This window comes from Triturus cristatus, chromosome 2_1 (assembly GCF_964204655.1).
Source record: "Triturus cristatus chromosome 2_1, aTriCri1.1, whole genome shotgun sequence".
Classification (NCBI taxonomy): domain Eukaryota; kingdom Metazoa; phylum Chordata; class Amphibia; order Caudata; family Salamandridae; genus Triturus; species Triturus cristatus.
Genome location: NC_140581.1, coordinates 900,880,869 through 900,900,229, shown reverse-complemented (window position 1 = coordinate 900,900,229; position 19,361 = coordinate 900,880,869). Strand labels below are relative to the sequence as shown.

At 44.3% G+C, this 19,361-nt stretch overlaps 1 protein-coding gene across 10 annotated transcripts in view; it reads left to right on the top strand.

The window, feature by feature from the left end:
* Nucleotides 1–18,995, top strand: part of NTRK2 (neurotrophic receptor tyrosine kinase 2) — a 539,717-nt gene extending 520,722 nt beyond the window's left edge. For 7 of the 10 annotated variants that reach the window (XM_085633114.1, XM_085633106.1, XM_085633104.1 and 4 more), the window contains 2 exons: nucleotides 8,541–8,699; nucleotides 11,901–18,994. In XM_085633114.1, the coding sequence (XP_085489240.1) occupies nucleotides 8,541–8,699; nucleotides 11,901–12,086 (345 nt within the window). In that variant the 3' untranslated portion in view covers nucleotides 12,087–18,994. Of the gene's footprint in view, nucleotides 1–8,540; nucleotides 8,700–11,900 lie in introns of all 10 variants that reach the window. The other 3 variants (XM_085633116.1, XM_085633115.1, XR_014970375.1) reach the window with 2 other exon arrangements.
* Nucleotides 18,996–19,361: the final 366 nt, after the last annotated feature.

Here is a 19,361-nt window from a genome sequence, read left to right as displayed (position 1 = left end):
CTACACACCAGTGACACAGTAACACACTGTGACGTCAGGACGGTAGGCTACACACCAGTGATGCAGTTACTCACAGTGATGTCCGGACGATAGACTACACACCAGTGACACAGTTACTCACAGTGATGTCAGGACGGTAGGCTACACACCAGTGACGCAGTCACTCACAGTAATGTCAGGATGTAGACTACACACCAGTGATGCAGTTACTCACAGTGACGTCAGGACGGTAGGCCTCACACCAGTGGCACAGTTACTCGCAGTGAGACCAGGACAGCAGACTACACACCAGTGACACAGTTACTCACAGTGAGGCCAGGACAGTAGACTACACACCAGGGATGCAGTTACTCACAGTGAGGTCAGGACAGTAGAACTACACACCAGTGACCCAGTTACTTACAGTGACATCAGGACGGTAGGCTACACACCAGTGATGCAGTTACTCACAGTGATGTCAGGACGGTAGACTACACACCAGTGACACAGTTACTCACAGTGATGTCAGGACGGTAGGCTACACACCAGTGACGCAGTCACTCACAGTAATGTCAGGATGTACACTACACACCAGTGATGCAGTTACTCACAGTGACGTCAGGACGGTAGACCTCACACCAGTGGCACAGTTACTCACAGTGAGACCAGGACAGCAGACTACACACCAGGGACGCAGTTACTCACAGTGAGGTCAGGACAGTAGACTACACACCAGTGACGTAGTTACTCACAGTTAGGTGAGGACAGTAGACTACACGCCAGTGACGTAGTTACTCACAGTTAGATCAAGACAGTAGAACTACACAACAGTGACCCAGTTACTTACAGTGACATCAGGACGGTAGGCTACACACCAGTGACGCAGTCACTCACAGTAATGTCAGGATGTAGACTACACACCAGTGATGCAGTTACTCACAGTGACGTCAGGACGGTAGGCCTCACACCAGTGGCACAGTTACTCACAGTGAGACCAGGACAGCTGACTACACACCAGTGACACAGTTACTCACAGTGAGGCCAGGACAGTAGACTACACACCAGGGACGCAGTTACTCACAGTGAGGTCAGGACAGTAGACTACACACCAGTGACGTAGTTACTCACAGTTAGGTCAAGACAGTAGAACTAAACACCAGTGACCCAGTTACTTACAGTGACATCAGGACGGTAGGCTACACACCAGTGATGCAGTTACTCACAGTGATGTCAGGACGGTAGACTACACACCAGTGACACAGTTACTCACAGTGATGTCAGGACGGTAGGCTACACACCAGTGACGCAGTCACTCACAGTAATGTCAGGATGTAGACTACACACCAGTGATGCAGTTACTCACAGTGACGTCAGGACGGTAGACCTCACACCAGTGGCACAGTTACTCACAGTGAGACCAGGACTGCAGACTACACACCAGTGACACAGTTACTCACTGTGAGGCCAGGACAGTAGACTACACACCAGGGACGCAGTTACTCACAGTGAGGTCAGGACAGTAGAACTACACACCAGTGACCCAGTTACTCACAGTGAGGCCAGGACAGTAGACTACACACCAGTGACGTAGTTACTCACAGTTAGGTGAAGACAGTAGAACTACACACCAGTGACCCAGTTACTTACAGTGACATCAGGACGGTAGGCTACACACCAGTGACGCAGTAACTCACAGTGACGTCAGGACGGTAGGCTACACACCAGTGACACATTTACTCACAGTGACGTCAGGACGGTAGGCTACACACCAGTGACGCAGTTACTCACAGTGACGTCAGGGCGGTAGTCTACACACCAGTGACGCTGTAACTGACAGTGACGTCAGGACGGTAGGCTACACACCAGTGACACAGTTACTCACAGTGAGACCAGGACAGCAGACTACACACCAGTGACACAGTTACTCACAGTGAGGCCAGGACAGTAGACTACACACCAGGGACGCAGTTACTCACAGTGAGGTCAGGACAGTAGACTACACACCAGTGACGTAGTTACTCACAGTTAGGTCAAGACAGTAGAACTACACAACAGTGACCCAGTTACTTACAGTGACATCAGGACGGTAGGCTACACACCAGTGACGCAGTAACTCACAGTGACGTCAGGACGGTAGGCTACACACCAGTGATGCAGTTACTCACAGTGATGTCAGGATGGTAGACTACACACCAGTGACACAGTTACTCACAGTGATGTCAGGACGGTAGGCTACACACCAGTGACACAGTCACTCACAGTAATGTCAGGATGTAGACTACACACCAGTGATGCAGTTACTCACAGTGACGTCAGGACGGTAGGCCTCACACCAGTGGCACAGTTACTCACAGTGAGACCAGGACAGCTGACTACACACCAGTGACACAGTTACTCACAGTGAGGCCAGGACAGTAGACTACACACCAGGGACGCAGTTACTCACAGTGAGGTCAGGACAGTAGACTACACACCAGTGACGTAGTTACTCACAGTTAGGTCAAGACAGTAGAACTACACACCAGTGACCCAGTTACTTACAGTGACATCAGGACGGTAGGCTACACACCAGTGATGCAGTTACTCACAGTGACGTCAGGACGGTAGACCTCACACCAGTGGCACAGTTACTCACAGTGAGACCAGGACAGCAGACTACACACCAGTGGCACAGTTACTCACAGTGAGACCAGGACAGCAGACTACACACCAGTGACACAGTTACTCACAGTAATGTCAGGACGGTAGGCTACACACCAGTGACGCAGTCACTCACAGTAATGTCAGGATGTAGACTACACACCAGTGATGCAGTGACTCACAGTGACATCAGGACGGTAGACCTCACACCAGTGGCACAGTTACTCACAGTGAGACCAGGACAGCAGACTACACACCTGTGACACAGTTACTCACAGTGAGGCCAGGACAGTAGACTACACACCAGGGACGTAGTTACTCACAGTTAGGTCAAGACAGTAGAACTACACACCAGTGACCCAGTTACTTACAGTGACATCAGGACGGTAGGCTACACACCAGTGACGCAGTAACTCACAGTAATGTCAGGATGTAGACTACACACCAGTGATGCAGTTACTCACAGTGATGTCAGGACGGTAGGCTACACACCAGTGACGCAGTAACTCACAGTGACGTCAGGACAGTAGGCTACACACCAGTGACGCAGTCACTCACAGTGATGTCAAGACAGTAGAACTACACACCAGTGACCCAGTTACTTACAGTGACATCAGGACGGTAGGCTACACACCAGTGACGCAGTAACTCACAGTAATGTCAGGATGTAGACTACACACCAGTGACGCAGTTACTCACAGTGACGTCAGGACGGTAGGCCTCACACCAGTGGCAAAATTGGCTGTTGGAGAGAAGCACTGAATAATTACGATGTGCCTTTTCGCTGGGGAGACTAGGCAGTGACTTTGCCACAGCAAAAATGCTTCGTAAATCTTGTATTTAGATGTGTCAGAAACGAAACAAACATGAAAACCTAAAAGTGGACAACAAAAGTACTAAATAAGAAGTTGATAGCCAATCAGATAGTAATGTTGACTATGTTATGAACCTCCCCCGCCGCTATCCACAGGTTCCCCTGAGGAAAGCCCAACCATACAGATTGGCTAAGCAAAGAATACAACTTATTGCTAGAGTAAAGACAGGAAGTGATTCTGCAGTGAGACACAGGACTTCTGGTGTGCAGAATAGAAGACTCTGCTGTATACAATCTCAGAAAAAGCATTGGCAAAACCAATAGGTCTTGCATTTTGGCTGCTAGTAAAGAAATACAGGTTTTGCTGATGCTTCCAATGTGTATTTAAAACTGTAGCTGGCTGTCTTCATGGCCCGAGTATTTGCCTTGATGTTTTTCTTCTGTATTTATGTGCCAGCTCATACTACTGTCTATGTGTGTCTGTGTAAATCTGTCAGATTATTTATATGTGTCTGAGTGTATCTGTCTTGATCTCTATGTGTATCTGTCTTGGTTTCTTTCTGACTGTGTCCACATGTGTCTGTATGTACTTGAATCTGTCTGTTTGGGTGTAGGCGCTGTTATATGTGAATGCTTTGTCTGTGTATGCGTGTGAGTGTGTCCATGTATCTGTGTCAGTAATTAGGTGTGTGTTTGTGTTTATGTGAAGACAGAGGAAAGTGAAGCGCGGAGGGCCGGAAAAAACACACAATAGAGACAACGGCTAGGAAACACATGCACTCTCATGGACTGCCTCACAAGAAAGAAAAAAAATGTTTGTGGTCGAAGCTTAGAAGCAGCCACCCATAGCAGTGGTAAACAGGCTATGCTCAATGAGAGGGACAACCAGAGATGAACAGTCTAAAACAAAACAAAAAACATCAAATATAAAGCAAGAAAAGAGAAGTGACAAAACAAAAAAACAATCGAAAGCAATGGGCGGAGTTGCTTTCTAGGTCAACTAGCAACATGTCCCCAATGAGTCTTTCGCAAACAGACAGCTGTGCTGTCTAGCAGGCTTCGACCCAAAAAGGGACAGCATAAACAATGAAGGGGAGAAGCCAGGCCCCTCTCCCACCTGTATCTGATGCTGGCTAAATTAATGTACTGTAGCTGCATCAGCTAAAAAAAAGCATGGCGAAGGGTACAAGTTCAGCCACCCCTAACTTCAATAGGGTGTTAAAAACACAGTCTGCAGTTGGTGCATCTAGTGCGTTCATGAATGTTTAACAACCATCAGAGGAAACTGCTGAAACCACAGTCACCACCCTGGAGAGGCAGACTAAGAGCCCCTCTTGAATATTTAATGCGACCAAGGGCTTCTGGCAATTAATCACCTCCTAATGGCACTTGCCCTGTGGCCAGCTTTCCTGTGCCTCAGTGAGTAAACTTTTAGCTCTGGGGTGAGTTATTGTCATAAACCCGTAAGTAAAGGCAGCATAGTGGGTGTTTTTACAGTTTTGTTCGTTTCATCCAAAACAACACCGGATTGGACAATAATTTCTCCCTTGAACATTGAGCAAAATAGAAAAAGGCAATCACTGTATTTGTCGCTCACACGACTGCTGAGCGGGTTCACCCTACCAACTTACTGTACACTTATAGCAGTATGCCCAATTCAATAAACTTATGCCCAACATGCCATCAAATGTGATCTACACAAGGATTCCAACATGAATCACTACGCCTGCACTGGCCACACTGTTTTATAGAGTACACAAAGCCAAACCTCTTTTTCCTGTACAGAGATCCTGATTGTTCACTGACCCCAACCTCCTTTTCCTACACACAGATCATAAGGTCTGCTTAGTGTACACTGAGCCCAGTCTCACTTTCCCATACAGGGATCCTGGGATCTGCCTATTGGACACTAAGCCCAAACGCCCTTTCCCATACAGGGATCCTGAGATCTCCTAATTGTATAATGAACCCACCCTCGTTTTACTACACAGGGATCCTGGGATCTGCTAACTGAACACGGAGAAGAGATCAGGAGATCTGCTTGACATCTGCATCCATAAAAGGGCGAACGTCCTTTTACGGAACATAGTTTTTAGTGGGAGGTTGGTCGACAGGCTGGTCCACAGAACGCCACTGTTTGTGTTTTTTTAAATTATGTGTAGTACGTTTCCATTCTAAAAGAACTCTGCCATAAAATATCTCATTGGTATTTGAAATGCTTGTTTTCTGCTTGCAGCGTTCGAACGAAAAGTTCTTGTTTTTTTCCAATGTGTTATTTTTAAAGTAATTGCTTAGGGTCGAGATGATGTAAACTGTACTAGTATGTATCATTGAACTTACTCTTGGTGTTGTGCACTTTTGCAGTGCTGCAGGACAAGTGTGCACAAGTCTTAATTAAACATTTGCACCAACCCACTAGTCCAAAATGTGGTTTTGCACTGGCTTCTACACAAACATCACTGAAAAATTGTTCTGACACACTGTGAACATTCCTGGCACCTCTGCAAGTTACTTTATCAGGCTTTATGTGTTTAATAAACTCCATCTTTAGGATGAAGTTCTGCCATTTGTTGGCCAGGCACTATGCTTTCGTTTTGTAAATTAACGACCCAAGAGTTACCAGACGTCCTACTTGCATTCAATTTACGTCAGAAAATCTTGGTTTTATATTGAGCTATGAGTAAAGGCAGAAAGATATTTCATGATTGCATGGTATGGTCAAGGACATTCAGCAGTTATCCATGCAGCTGCCCGGCATCTAATTTTTTACGTCATTATCTGAGGACATCTTTGGTATACAATTTGATCCACTGGTACTTCTGATGCAGGCAAACTTTGCTTGGAAGTTTCTACCAATTAGATTTGTAAAACTTTAGTTAAATTCCGACTCATGCTATATAAAGTGCCTTAGCTATTTTGAAGTATTAGTGGTTGGCTAACATAAAATTGTTGTACTTGTAATGTAGATATGGATGGAATTATTGTCTGAATTATGGTCTGAATATATTCCAAGCAAATATAAAAATATACATAACATAGTTATATCTTCTTCTTAATGAGTCGTATATTTTATACTTTTAATTTGTTTATAGCTGTTAATATTGTGCTATTTGTATATTTTTGTAATATTACTTGTATGCACTATTATAAGTTGTTCTGATTGGGAATAAAGATATATCTGGAAAGAGAAAGCTCAAGATATAAAATTACGTACTTGTATTCCATTATTACTTAATACATTAAAATAATGTACTTTTTATGACTTTAAGCTCTATATATTTGTATATGAGAATGATGAATACTTATGTAATCAAACATAAAGTTGAGATACCGTTGGCAACAGTTTAGAGGAAATGAACCCTAATAACACCCATTAATGTTTGTATCTCCAAAGAAGTAGCATGCAATTTGAAATTAAAGTTCTAGTCTCCCATACACCAATCAAAGAGGAAGCCTCTGCTTTGATAGGGCAAAGTGAGCATCATCTGAGCCAGAATGACCAATAAACACAGCCCCAGTCCTGAGCAGTCCTTGGCATGTCCAGTGAGGGACTGAAGAGTAGCTGAAGATTACCGCGGGTTCTCGGTTCTGCACACCTTGCTTTAGTCTAATTTTGCTCAGAGAAACAACACAGATTTGAGGCAAGATATGGTTATAGTGTAATATCCTGGGTGTCAACTCTGTCTTAAAGTTTAGTCAATATGATTGTAATTTCCTGCCCTCTAACAAATATATCCTTAGCACCCAAAATAAAAGAAGTGCATAGTTAAGTACTTAAAAGGGTTACAATGTGCTCACTGTAAAAATTACCTTTTAAAAATTCATAGTAAATAATTTTCAAAATGCAGTTTATTAAAATAAACCTTTTTTTAAGCCATTTGAGATGCAAACAACATGTTTACTCTCTACGATATATTTCAATAAAGTGACCATCTAACCTCCTTCGGGAGCAACAATGCAGCATCATGTCAGCAGATCAGAGAACCATATGATTGTGCCATCAAAAACATTTATCAGTTGACACTAAGGGGCTGATTACGATGTCGGGTGGACGACACTATTGCGGTCTCGGGAGCGACTGACCTCCGGTCAGCGGTGCCAACACCGCTATTACAATGCGACTGCACATGATGCGGTCGCATACTCCCATATCTCTATGGGAGCTTGTGCTGTAGCTGTAGCACAAGCTCCCATAGCGAAATTGGAGTTTCTGTTAATCTCTGCACCACGTGGCAGGCCCCACACGGTGCAGGGATTAACAGCCCTCGGCCCCAAACCAGAGGCCGCAGGAAGAAGCAGACCATTCTAGGGGCCCCCAAAGTCGCATTCCGACAGGATTTCCATGTCAGAAAGCCCGAGATGGAACACCTATGGGAAACTGGCATTGTAATCCTGATGGCGGAAACTCCATCCTTAAGGGATTACGTGCCGGTTCCAACTGGCTGACGGGCTTCATGAGCACGTCGTAATCCAGCCGGAATGACCTACCGGTTTCACTTTCGACTGCCGGCATTGTAATGCGGCAGTCGAAAGTGAAACTGACAATGTGACTCGCATCCTAATTAAGCCTTCAATGGGACATACTATGAGAGATGGAAGTGTTCCTGCAGTGTTATAGTAGCTAAACTCACAATACTCTTTAAGATCTAACTAAACAATTAAAATGCTTCTCAAACCTGGAATTGGTCGTATCCTTTCTGATGAGCCAATGGGTTGCCATGGCCTATATAACAGGAACTCTCTTAGTGTAGGACCCTATGGTTTTATGTGGCATCACGCGCCTCATTGTGTTTTGCCATCAAGCACCCCCATATTGTTACCACAGAGAGCAGGAAGGAGTGACACTGACTCTTCTTACTGCACCTGTGTAGCTTTACTAATACCATTACCATCAATCTTGCTCTCTACATTAGTCTATATTTTTAAGGACCTGTAATTCTGACAAGCTTTTCCCCTTTTGTGTTTCCCCAATGCTAAGCTTAGTTAATGGTCTGTGAGCAGTTTCTGACATAGGTGTATTTGTTAGTTTACAGAAGTAGTGCTTGAGGTCGGACATAGATGTTCACTGGGAGGTACACAACATAAATTATTTTTCTCTTTGTTTCAGGTGGGCGGCCACACCATGCTTCCAATACGCTGGATGCCGCCGGAAAGCATCATGTACAGAAAGTTCACCACAGAAAGCGATGTGTGGAGCCTGGGCGTTGTGCTATGGGAAATCTTTACCTATGGAAAACAGCCGTGGTACCAACTTTCAAACAATGAGGTGTGTACCGAACATGACAATGTGTGTCTGTCTGTAAAATTTTCCCAACTACACATTTTTTTCAATGCAGGAAAATAATTAAAAATACACACAGGTAAAATCAGGCAGTCGGTGTTGGCTACTGAATGTTGTGTTGTATGCTCAGCAGAAGATTGACTCTCCCTCCCCGAAGAAATGACCACACTTGAACCCTAAAAACCTTTGAATGTTTTGCAAGGATTTTGAGTGATACCGCATGCTAGGTCTTAGTCGAGTTACTACGGTAAAGAGAAGAAATTGCAAAAGGGAGATCTACTTTTGCAGAAATTTTCAATTAGGGCATCTCTGGGCACAGCAAAAGCTATCAAAATCAAAGAGTGAATGAGTGAGCCACTCAATTAATTAATTCACCGTAGGCACATGTTGAGGAAGAAACGAAATCACAAAGATGTGTGTTTCGGCTCCTTCATAAAGTCCAGTTGATGCTCATCAAAGGCAATGTAAGCAAGAAGCACGTCCCATAAAATGGCTGACATAGTGCAACTCTGTATTCTGGAGACAGGGTGTTTTCAGAGAGAGAGAGAGAGAGAGGGGGGGTGGTGTGTGTGTGTGTGTGTATGTGTGCGTGCGTGCGTGTGTGTGTGTGTGTGTGTACGAGTGTGTGTGTGTGTGTGTACGAGTGTGTATAGACTTTAGGTGGTGGAAGAGAGGGAGAATCGAGAGAACTGGTGTTTCATTTTACAGCTGAAGTATTTGAGTGTTTTCCCATTGATAGGTTTGTTGTGCAGGCAGAAATTGTCGCTGTCCTCAGGCATTCAGGTTTGGCGATTATGTGTTTTAAGGATGGGATGATGGCCTGCCCTGGTGTTTTGCAATTTACCAATTTGGCTGCAATATTCTGCATTAATCAAAGACTTGGGGCGTGGTTTTTCAAACAACTGGCCTAGAAGAAGTGTGAGTACATGAGTCAGCAGTTTATGGTGGCCCCCAACTACAACTGATTTCAGTCCACAGGGAGAGCTAGAGAAATATGTGCCATACAAATGCATACAATTGTGTCACGTTTTAAAATGGGATCGTTGACCGGTTGCCTTAGTCATAACAGTGCCGTACACTGTTGACTAACTGTGCTTAGAACTGCAGCAATCCAGTGGTGCGAACGCAGGCTGTGTTGCCTGTAACTCTGAATTGGCTCAATTTAAGGTGTGTTTACTCAGAAAGGGACTCAAAAGAAATCAGCTCTGTTGTCATCCACCCACTAATCATATTGGACCAACGGAATACTCATGCAAGCTACATTCAATATGCAAAGCTGTTATTGACTGTGCACAACAATCAGGATACAGGCAGAAAGTGAAGGATCCAACTTCATTTGACATCTCAAAGCCTGAGGTCCATGGGCTGGTGATGGGACTTCACCACACTGGGTTCAAAAGAGGATGGAGGAACTTCAGTTCAGAAGTGGGAATGGGTTACCCAATTTGTGAAGAATCTCCACTGGCAGGAAATGAGCTGTAGCACCATCTCAGAAGGGAACAATGCTAGCAAGGCATCAGAAAGGACTCGTGACTTGATTATAACTCCAATACTTAGAGAGCACCAGAGGGCATATGAAAGAACTTCCTCCTGCTTAAATCAGCAATTGAAAAGTAGCCACAAGGATCTAAGTAGTGAGTCTAGTTGTAGTCAACAAGAATCCATTCATAGGATCAAAATTTCAAATGGCCAATGCTCTTGTCTTCTTTCTAAGAAAGGATAAAACATTGTTGTATTGTCTGCGATTGTAAGATGAATTTCCAAAAATGTTAGGATCCTTGTCAGGGGTATGTTGGATGAGTGACCCACATTACCTGATGCTATATGAAACCCTACATGTGTGATGGGTGTGGGGTAGGGCCATATGTGGTTGATGGAAGGCTTCTTATCAGAGCCTACAAAACCTGCATGTCGACATTCACTTGCCACTCCTCAATGAACTATTTGTGTTAGAGGTCTGTGGAGGGAGGTATAGCAATAGGACCAATGGGGACTGTGCTTCTTGGTACAGGGGTTGGACAGATGTTGAGGGGAGCTTTAAAATTTTAATTTGCTGGGGCCCTCTTACCTCCATTCTCACAATGCAGGGGCTTGGACAGGGATGTACCCATGAGATTTCTCAAATTGTCAACCTCTTGATGCGCATGGAAGGTAACATGGCATTCCATAACACTGTGGGGCATATCTACAAGGAAATGGTGCAGCGCTATGGCAAAGGTTTCAGTGCTGTGCTGCACCATTTCCAAAACACGGGATGGACCATTTTTACAACAATACCGCACCCCCCTGTGTTTTCCCTAGTGCTGACGCTAAAAATAGCTGCTTAGCGCCAACACAGACACCCTTGCACCATAGGACAAGGGTGCCTGCTTGGCAGGGAATGATTGTTCATGGGCAGAAAGGGATACCTTCCTCCACATAAACAAGCATTAAAGGCGTTTTGCTCTTTCTATGTGTGCCGCAGAAATAAAAGTATTTTTGCTCATTGCATCAATATAATGCCTGCTTTTGCATGGTGTTAGTTTTTGGTGCTGCCTCGGATTTCCATATCCTTGTAAATCTAGGGCAGCATTAAAAAGCAATGGATGTTGCGGTGGAATGCCCAGAACAACACCCCCTGCATGCCCCTTTCACGCAGATACCTGCGTGAAAAGGTACCATATTTACAAAGCAGCGGTAAGTCATGCAAAGTGGCCTAACACCACTTTGTAAATATGGAGCAGGGCATTGCGCCACCGGAAAGTCGATAAAAGGATCTGTAAATCGGTGGCACAATGCCCTTGTAAATATGCCCCTGTACATGAGGCTGAGGAAGGTAGACTTCGGCAGTGAGAACAGCTGCATTTTGTTTGTCGAAGTAGCATAATTTCTACCAATTTCTCACCACAGATATAAAAACTCCCCTCCAGGTCTATGTTGTGATTTTCCATGATTCTACTAGCAATGGGCACTGAGCTGTACCCAGTGTCAGGAAGGCAGCAGGGATTTGTGAAAGAGCGTATGCTGGGGGGTAATAGGGAGGGCACTTTCTGTCTTCAGATTTTTAGATCTGTTTTCGTGGAGTTCTAGGGCTTCTGTGCTGGGTGGACCAATTCAGATGTTGAAATTGGATGGACAGGAGAGAATTTCATTCTGTTAATATGTGTTGTTTTGTTAATTTACACTCTTTCTCTGCCCCCACTACAGGTGATCGAGTGCATCACTCAGGGCAGAGTCCTGCAGCGACCGCGCACCTGTCCCAAGGAAGTATATGACCTGATGTTAGGCTGCTGGCAACGGGAGCCTCACATGAGGCTGAACATCAAAGAAATTCACAGCCTCCTTCAGAACTTGGCCAAGGCTTCTCCAGTCTACCTGGATATTCTGGGCTAGCGGCCCCAAGCATTTCCTCCATTGGCTGCTTGAGCGAGTGCGTTCAGCAGCCCTTGAACTCCATAGTGTGTGTCCTTGGTTCTGACAGTATTAATTACAAAGAGGAGGAGAAACAGCGTTCAAAGGGCAAGCAACATGCACTTCTCCATCTATAGACACAGTATTGACTTTTTTGATACAACCAAGTCGTATCTCCTCTCTCTCATGCTCTCTTGCTCCTTTCCTCCCATCCCATCTTTCTATTTCACCACCTGTCTGTTCTCTACCTCGTTCCACTTCTTCTTTACCTCCATTTATCGCCACCCTCCAAATCCCTACGAGTCCTCTCCTTCCCTTGTGGTTTTTAATTCAACCCTGCTATATTTACTGTAACTCTGCATAGATAAAGGCCTTAAAACCCAGTCTGTATAACCGGCAGGGGCACGCGCCAGGCCACCACATCCCACAATGCCTTTGTGGGCTCCTGCCTTCGATGTGGATAAAAAGGAAAACAAACATTTGACGTCGAACGTTACGACTTCCGCTGTGCGTGCACTGGAGGTACGGCGGATTCCACTTCGCTGGGACTTTTTGCTTGAGCGCGTGGGAAGACAGACGCTGCGCTGTGCGTGGGACGCACTTATCTCTGGGAGTGACGGAAAGCAAGCTTGAAGCGCAGCCTTGTACACGGCTGTGCGAAGACTGTCAGTTTGCCTTCAGACTTGGAGGCCATCTGTGAGAAGAAGGATGTGGCACGCTCCAGGGTGGACATTTTCTGTGAGCAGTGCCACGTTCGGACAGTGAGAGTCGGGGCAGCCCCAGCTGGGGGTAAGCTATTCTGTGAGCAGTACACAAGGGAGTCAGGGCACCTATGGCCCACGTAGGTGCTGCTCGGTGCCACGCGCAGTATTATACAGCAGAGGGAGAGCGAACAGAGAGAGGGATAGAAAGCGGGAGGAGACGGAAAGCGAGAGGGAGAGAGAGAGTTGCTACCTAGTTATCATTCATTACAACACTATAGGCTCAGCCCTGCTCCCCCAGCCGGCCCCTGTCTTTGTATGATATAGTGATTCCAGTGGTGAAAGGTGTGCCACAGACCGGAGCTGGGCCCACTCGTGTAGTGTTCATTCAATGCAGTGCAAAGCATTCCCTCGCGGACTTCTCCGCCAATAGGGGAGGCGCGGGTGGCAGCGAGGTGTAACCATGCTAGTCAAGCAGCAACCCCCTCTTACAACTGTGCAATCAGTTGCTGTGCATGGTCTCTTTGTCGGCAACCCCCAGTGTCGGGCTCAAACCCCCGTGTAAGGCCTCTCTGCTCATGCCGTTGTGTAACCTAAGAAACACTGCATTCATCCAGTATAGAGTGCGACATGTCTTGCTGCGTGAAGCTGAGGGTGGCCCCAGGCTGTCTGTACCTCCATGGCGTCGCTAAGATGATCCGATGAGCCAAAACAACAAACAACACACAACAAAAACTACTAAAAGGCCACACTCAGCCAAAAGATGGACGGTGGGAGGGGGTGTCAAGCTTGTCCTTTGTACATTAAACTGTATACGTCCCTTGAAAAAGTTTAAAGTTATACTGTGGCTATCGCTTGATATTTTCCCCCAATTTTAGCACCATATATTTCATGTTGGTGTTTTTGTGCCATTCTCAGCATAAACTGTGGGGTGATGTTTTTTTCCGACAGGCACCCCATGCATGCATTCTCGGACATGCCGAAAGTGAACGGGCAGGTTGCTGGAGGCAGACGCTACAAAGCTCGAATGTCAACACACGTAACGGAACGCACATTTCCGGAAGTTTTTTTTCCTCATGGGACGCGCGCACAAACGCGAGCAAGCAACCACCTACCTATTACGCAAACATTTGGCTCCCTCTGTGAGGGGATGTTGCTGCAAAAATCAGAAATGAATGTGTATTTATTTATTTAATTTATGCTAAGAGACAGATCAAATCTAACGCTCCTCATGTGATTTTATTTCTGTGAAAGTTTTAGTTGTTTTTTTCCTTCGGGTCCTTCATGTTTGTAAATACGCTCTATTTCTGTGTCTTACTTTGCTGCCATGCAGAACGATGTTTATTTTGGCATGATTTTGCATTAATGCAGATGGAGGATGGAGGCCGGTTAAAATGTTCCGAGGGCATAATATAAAAAAAACAAATGCCAGCCAACCCAGTTGCTGTTTGGCCAGTTGAAATGAGAAGACCCTGCGATCAAACTAGACTACCAGGTGGCTTTACAAACAAATATGGCACAATCTTTCAAACTTGTACCCGACTTCCAGGATGTATTTTTTTGAAAGAAAAAAAATGTTAATGCACGCTGTGAAAAGAGAATGGACAGACAGAGGGAAATCCACTGAGCCCTACCTCGCGCGCATTAACCTCCAACAGACCATTCTCAAAATAATATTATATAAACCTCCTTAAATTGTGTCTCTTGAAATAAAATCATCATTCTAATCTGTACGGTTCACTGAGCAGTCATTTCCAACCAGACAATGCTTCTTCGATTGAGTTTGGAACACAACACATTACATAGGCACATTTGTGTTTCTTAGTGGTATTTAAAAAGGAACTTGGTCTCTGACTGGTTCATGGGACAGTTGATGAAAATTAGGTCAGAACATTAAGGAAAATACTAGCCCCTAACTGTTACTGATTTGTCTGGAGGGGGTGTAGTGTGTGGAGTTGTCATGGCTTGCCTTTGTGAACTTACGGGTGCAGTGGCAAGCGCACTACTATTGCACATGGAATTCAGACAGCCACCTTTAAGCCTATGACAGTTGACTGTTTTTACTGGAAGAGTTTTAGGTATTCCTAGAAAAGAAAGTATGTTCTGCCTTCCACAGGTAGGTGCAGGTTCCTTTTCTAGATACACTATACCGCTGGACCACCGTTAGGTGCCTTCTCTAAGCATTTCTTTCTGTCTGCTGACTATGAAGAACTTAAATCAATCAGAGCGATTCAGGCAAATGACAGAATGGCGGTACTTAGGACCCATGCACATATTTCCACCAGCTGCATATGTAGGTCACAAGAGGCACTGGGGCCAATCATTATGTCCTTATTACCGTTTGTCATGGAAAGCCATGACCGCTGATATTTGAATAGGTCTGTTTGGCACTGCCCTAGAGTTCAGTGATGCATTCTGTGGCACTAAAGGTGCGCCAAAGGCAAGCCAGTCTGTGCCCCATCAGAGCCAAGGGCTAATAATGTCTAAAATCTTACCTATACCTCCAATGAACTCAAACACACACTCAGTAGGATATCAACTCGAGCCCACCATTTTGTTACAACTATCTATTCTAGGGTTACTTAACAAAAGTAGCTCAACCATTGAACTAAGTAATCCTATCAGCCCCCCTGCCAGTTCTCCAACTGGGATTGATATTTCAGCTAATCAAGTTAAGGTTATCTACCTGAAGATCAGATCTATTGTTAAACACCAAATAGAAATATATCAGTTGCTGGACTCTGAAAAGCCATATATCTTATGTTTAACTGAAACCTGGCTAACAACTGAATTTTCCTCTGACATCGTGCCTGGTCTCCTGGAAAATTATTACCTACTCCACGCTAATCGACCTACAGGTAAAATAGATGGTGGTGTAGCAGCTATTATTCTAAAAATACTTGAAGTCTATTTTACTTCATACAACAAAAGGCGGCAGGGTGTATCTCGCTGCACAAACTACACGTCTTATTCTGTGTACTATCTAACCATCGATGCCCACCTCCCGAAACCAGCCACCAACAATGGTTTCAAACATAAGATAGCTATACAATGAATGGAGTGGCAAAGTCATGAGAAGAAAAAGTTCATAAGGTACAAATCCCACAAATGATGTACAGTCATTGTAAAACTTGAAGTTTACCAGTCTATCATTCGACATTTCAGCGGTTGATAGTCTTTTAATTAAACTCGACTATAACTTCTTATTAACTTGTACTTTGGTATATTGACCCTGGGTCATAAGCCCCACTTCCCACATTCCCTTGCGAAACATATTTCTCCTTTAGTAATTGACTATGCAAAACTTTGGTAATTGGGGATTTCAACTACTGGGCTAATGAGGAAACAGGTAGGCAATCATCTGTGAAGTTAACCGACCTGCTAAGTAGTCTGAATTTTGAACAACATGTGATCTCTCCTATCCATATTAAAGGACATAAATTAGATCAGGTGTGGTCTATCAGTTTCCAACCTCATGGTTATGCCCTCCGCTTGGTGAAACCATTACTTTATCAAATTTTCACTCGTCGATCTGGTTCTTCCTAAAACTCCTCCTAGCACAGGAATGCTACCTAGAAACTGGGCCTGTGTAAATATTTGTTCTTTCTGAAGTTCATTGGTAACCACATTACCCAATAAAAATGCTAATATTAACCAACATGAGGAAAGAATCACTGCTTGGTTAACAGAAGCCAGCAATACACATACCCCCCTTTAGAAAGCTAGACTGCTATGCAACATGATGCATCAAAATGGTTCTCTGAAGAATTAAAACTAGCAAAACTCGAACTCCGCTGGGCCAAACGCAACTGGTGCAGGGATTATTCACCTGGAAAAAAGGAACTTTATCTATCACCTCTAACAAATATAAAAAATCAATCATCCGAGCTAAATCTACTTTTTCTCATATAAAACTATAAATTCGACAAATAAGTGTAAGGAAATTTTTGAAATTGTTTCTTAATTATCAAATCCCGACAGTGACCGCAATTATTTTGCCCACCCAAACCTTATGTGATGCACTTAATTCCTTTTTTATTGCTAAGATGAACATAATGATAGGAATGCAATCATAATGTCCGAGTTACCCGCCATCAGCAAGGTGCGTCTTATAGACCTGCTGACTAAAGTGAAATCGGGCTACCGCACTGACACCTGTCCTTCGAAGGTGCAAAAATAAGTCTTCTCCCTTTTCCCTGACAATCCTTATCTCTCCTTAATGACTCCCCGAGCCAAGGTCTGGTTCCTAGCTCTTTTAAGGAGGCGAAAGTAGTTCCATCATTGAAGAAAGTTGGTAATGACCTACACATTCTGAAGAACTATCGTCCTATATTTTTGCTTCCTTATTTAGCAAAGGTTTTTGAGCCATATGTCGCTAGATGCTTCTGCTCTTTCCTAGCGGGAACCCACTTTTTGACCCCTAAAAAGCTGGCTTTCGGCCAACCTATTCTATGACAGCAGTCATCCTCTCAGTCATAGATGACATAAAAGAAGAAGCTGATAGGGATACCACTCAGTTGCTGGTACTTCTTGATCTCTTGGCGGCCTTCGAAACGGTCAACCATAAATTTCTGGTGCCATGTTGGAGATGCAGGTTTACAGTGCACAGCACTTGATTGGATTGTTTCCTTGAAGGACCACCTTCAGTCGGTCCACCTATCCCCTTTCAGCTCTTCTAAGGTCCAACTCACTTGTGGAGTACCTCAGGGTTCCTCTTTGTTCCCCCACTTCTTTAATTTGTACATACGTCCCCTTGTGTACTCCTAGAAAGAAATGAAGGTGAGAATCTACAGTTATGGGAACAATATGCAATTGCTTTTTGCTATCACCAACTCACCAGAATCCAAAGTGACTTTACAAAATAAGATGTTATTCATCCTCGTTTGGATGAATAGTAATCAATTCAAATAAAACTCCGACAAGACGGAGATCGTCATAACCAGCAGCAAGCATGACTTGTGGAACCCCATATTCTTGCCAGTTGCAATGGGTACCCCCCAGCCTAAGAGTTCAGTTAAGAGCCTCAGAGTTCTTATTGATAAAAACCTGTATATGTAACTACAATTAGGGGCAGTGATCGCGTCTTGTTTCTTACAGCTTCATAAAATTAAAACAGGTACATTTCTTACCTTCAAAGCTTCAGGTCATCATCACATTAGCCATCTCGAGGACAGATTATGCGAATTCGCTTTACCTCGGCATCCCGAGGGTCTTAACCGTAGACTACAACTGGCACAAAATCAGGCAGCCAGACAAATCTACTGACAGCCAAGAATGCCATGTCACTCCTCTGATGACGAAACTACACTGGGTGCCGGTAAAACAGCAAACTGTATTTGAGACTGGATGCATCACTTTTAGTTCTAAACATTTTTCGGATTTTCATTAAAATCTCTCTATGGTAGCAGCCCAGCTTTAATCTCAGCCTGCATCCAAAAATACATACCAAACCGTAACTTGAGATCCACTCACCTGAATCTTGCTATTCCCTCCTAAGAAAAGAACTCGGCGGCTCTTGATTTTCTGTATTCGTCCCTGTATTTGGAACTTCCGTCCATGGAACTTCCTTCCACTTGATAGGAAAGTGACCCCCGTTACACTAGATTTAGACAACTTCCAAATACACGGCTCTTTAGGCAAGCATATGACTCAAAGTGCGAGCAGTATGTAATGTTTCTGTTACTCTAGTGCCAGGAAACCGATTGGTGTACGCGCGCTCTAGAAATGCTAGTTAACATAACATAACAAAGCTAGCTTTGGGTATACAGCAAAGTGAGTACAGCTGTGGGTATGCTGGCGAGTTACAAATGTGCTGCACGTCTTTGTCCATCTACATTTTCCAAGGACGAAATCTATATTCTGAAAGCAACCAGTTCCACCAATAGCAGCAGTAAGAACTGTTCATCACAAGGACAGTGTGTGACATAAACATGTTATGTTCTAACATTAAAAGCATGAAATGCGGGTTATAGTTACCTTAGGGCATGAGTTATAGTTACTTGAGATAACTATAATTGGAGAATTTAACCTTTGTTTTTTCAGTAAATATATATAGTTATAACTTCTCAGATGCATGCCTTAAACCGGTGAACTCTAAATCGTGTGGAGTATCAGTGGAGACGGTTTGCTCCGTATTTCAGACTGTGACTCCACTTCACAGGAAACACATGCTGACAATCATGAGCTTCTGTATCAGACTCTCATTTATTTGAGTAGCTGCTTAAATGTTTCGGCCGCTTGCATTAGCCTTGGTCATGGCATTTGTGACCAAGGTCGATGCAAGTGGCTGAGACGTGGTAAGCAGCTACTCTCAAATAAACAAGGCTAATACAGAAGCTCATGAGTGTCGGCATGTGTTTCTTGTGAAGTGGAGTTACACAGTCTGGAATAAGGAGCAAACAGTCTCAGTTTTTGGCAATTTATCCTACAAACATACATACACACCACCCACCACCCATCTTACACCATATTTACCAAGATTTGCAGAACATGAAATGCTTTCCCTTTGCATACATGTATTTCGAATGTGCACCAGACATCTCAGGATCTGCTGTAA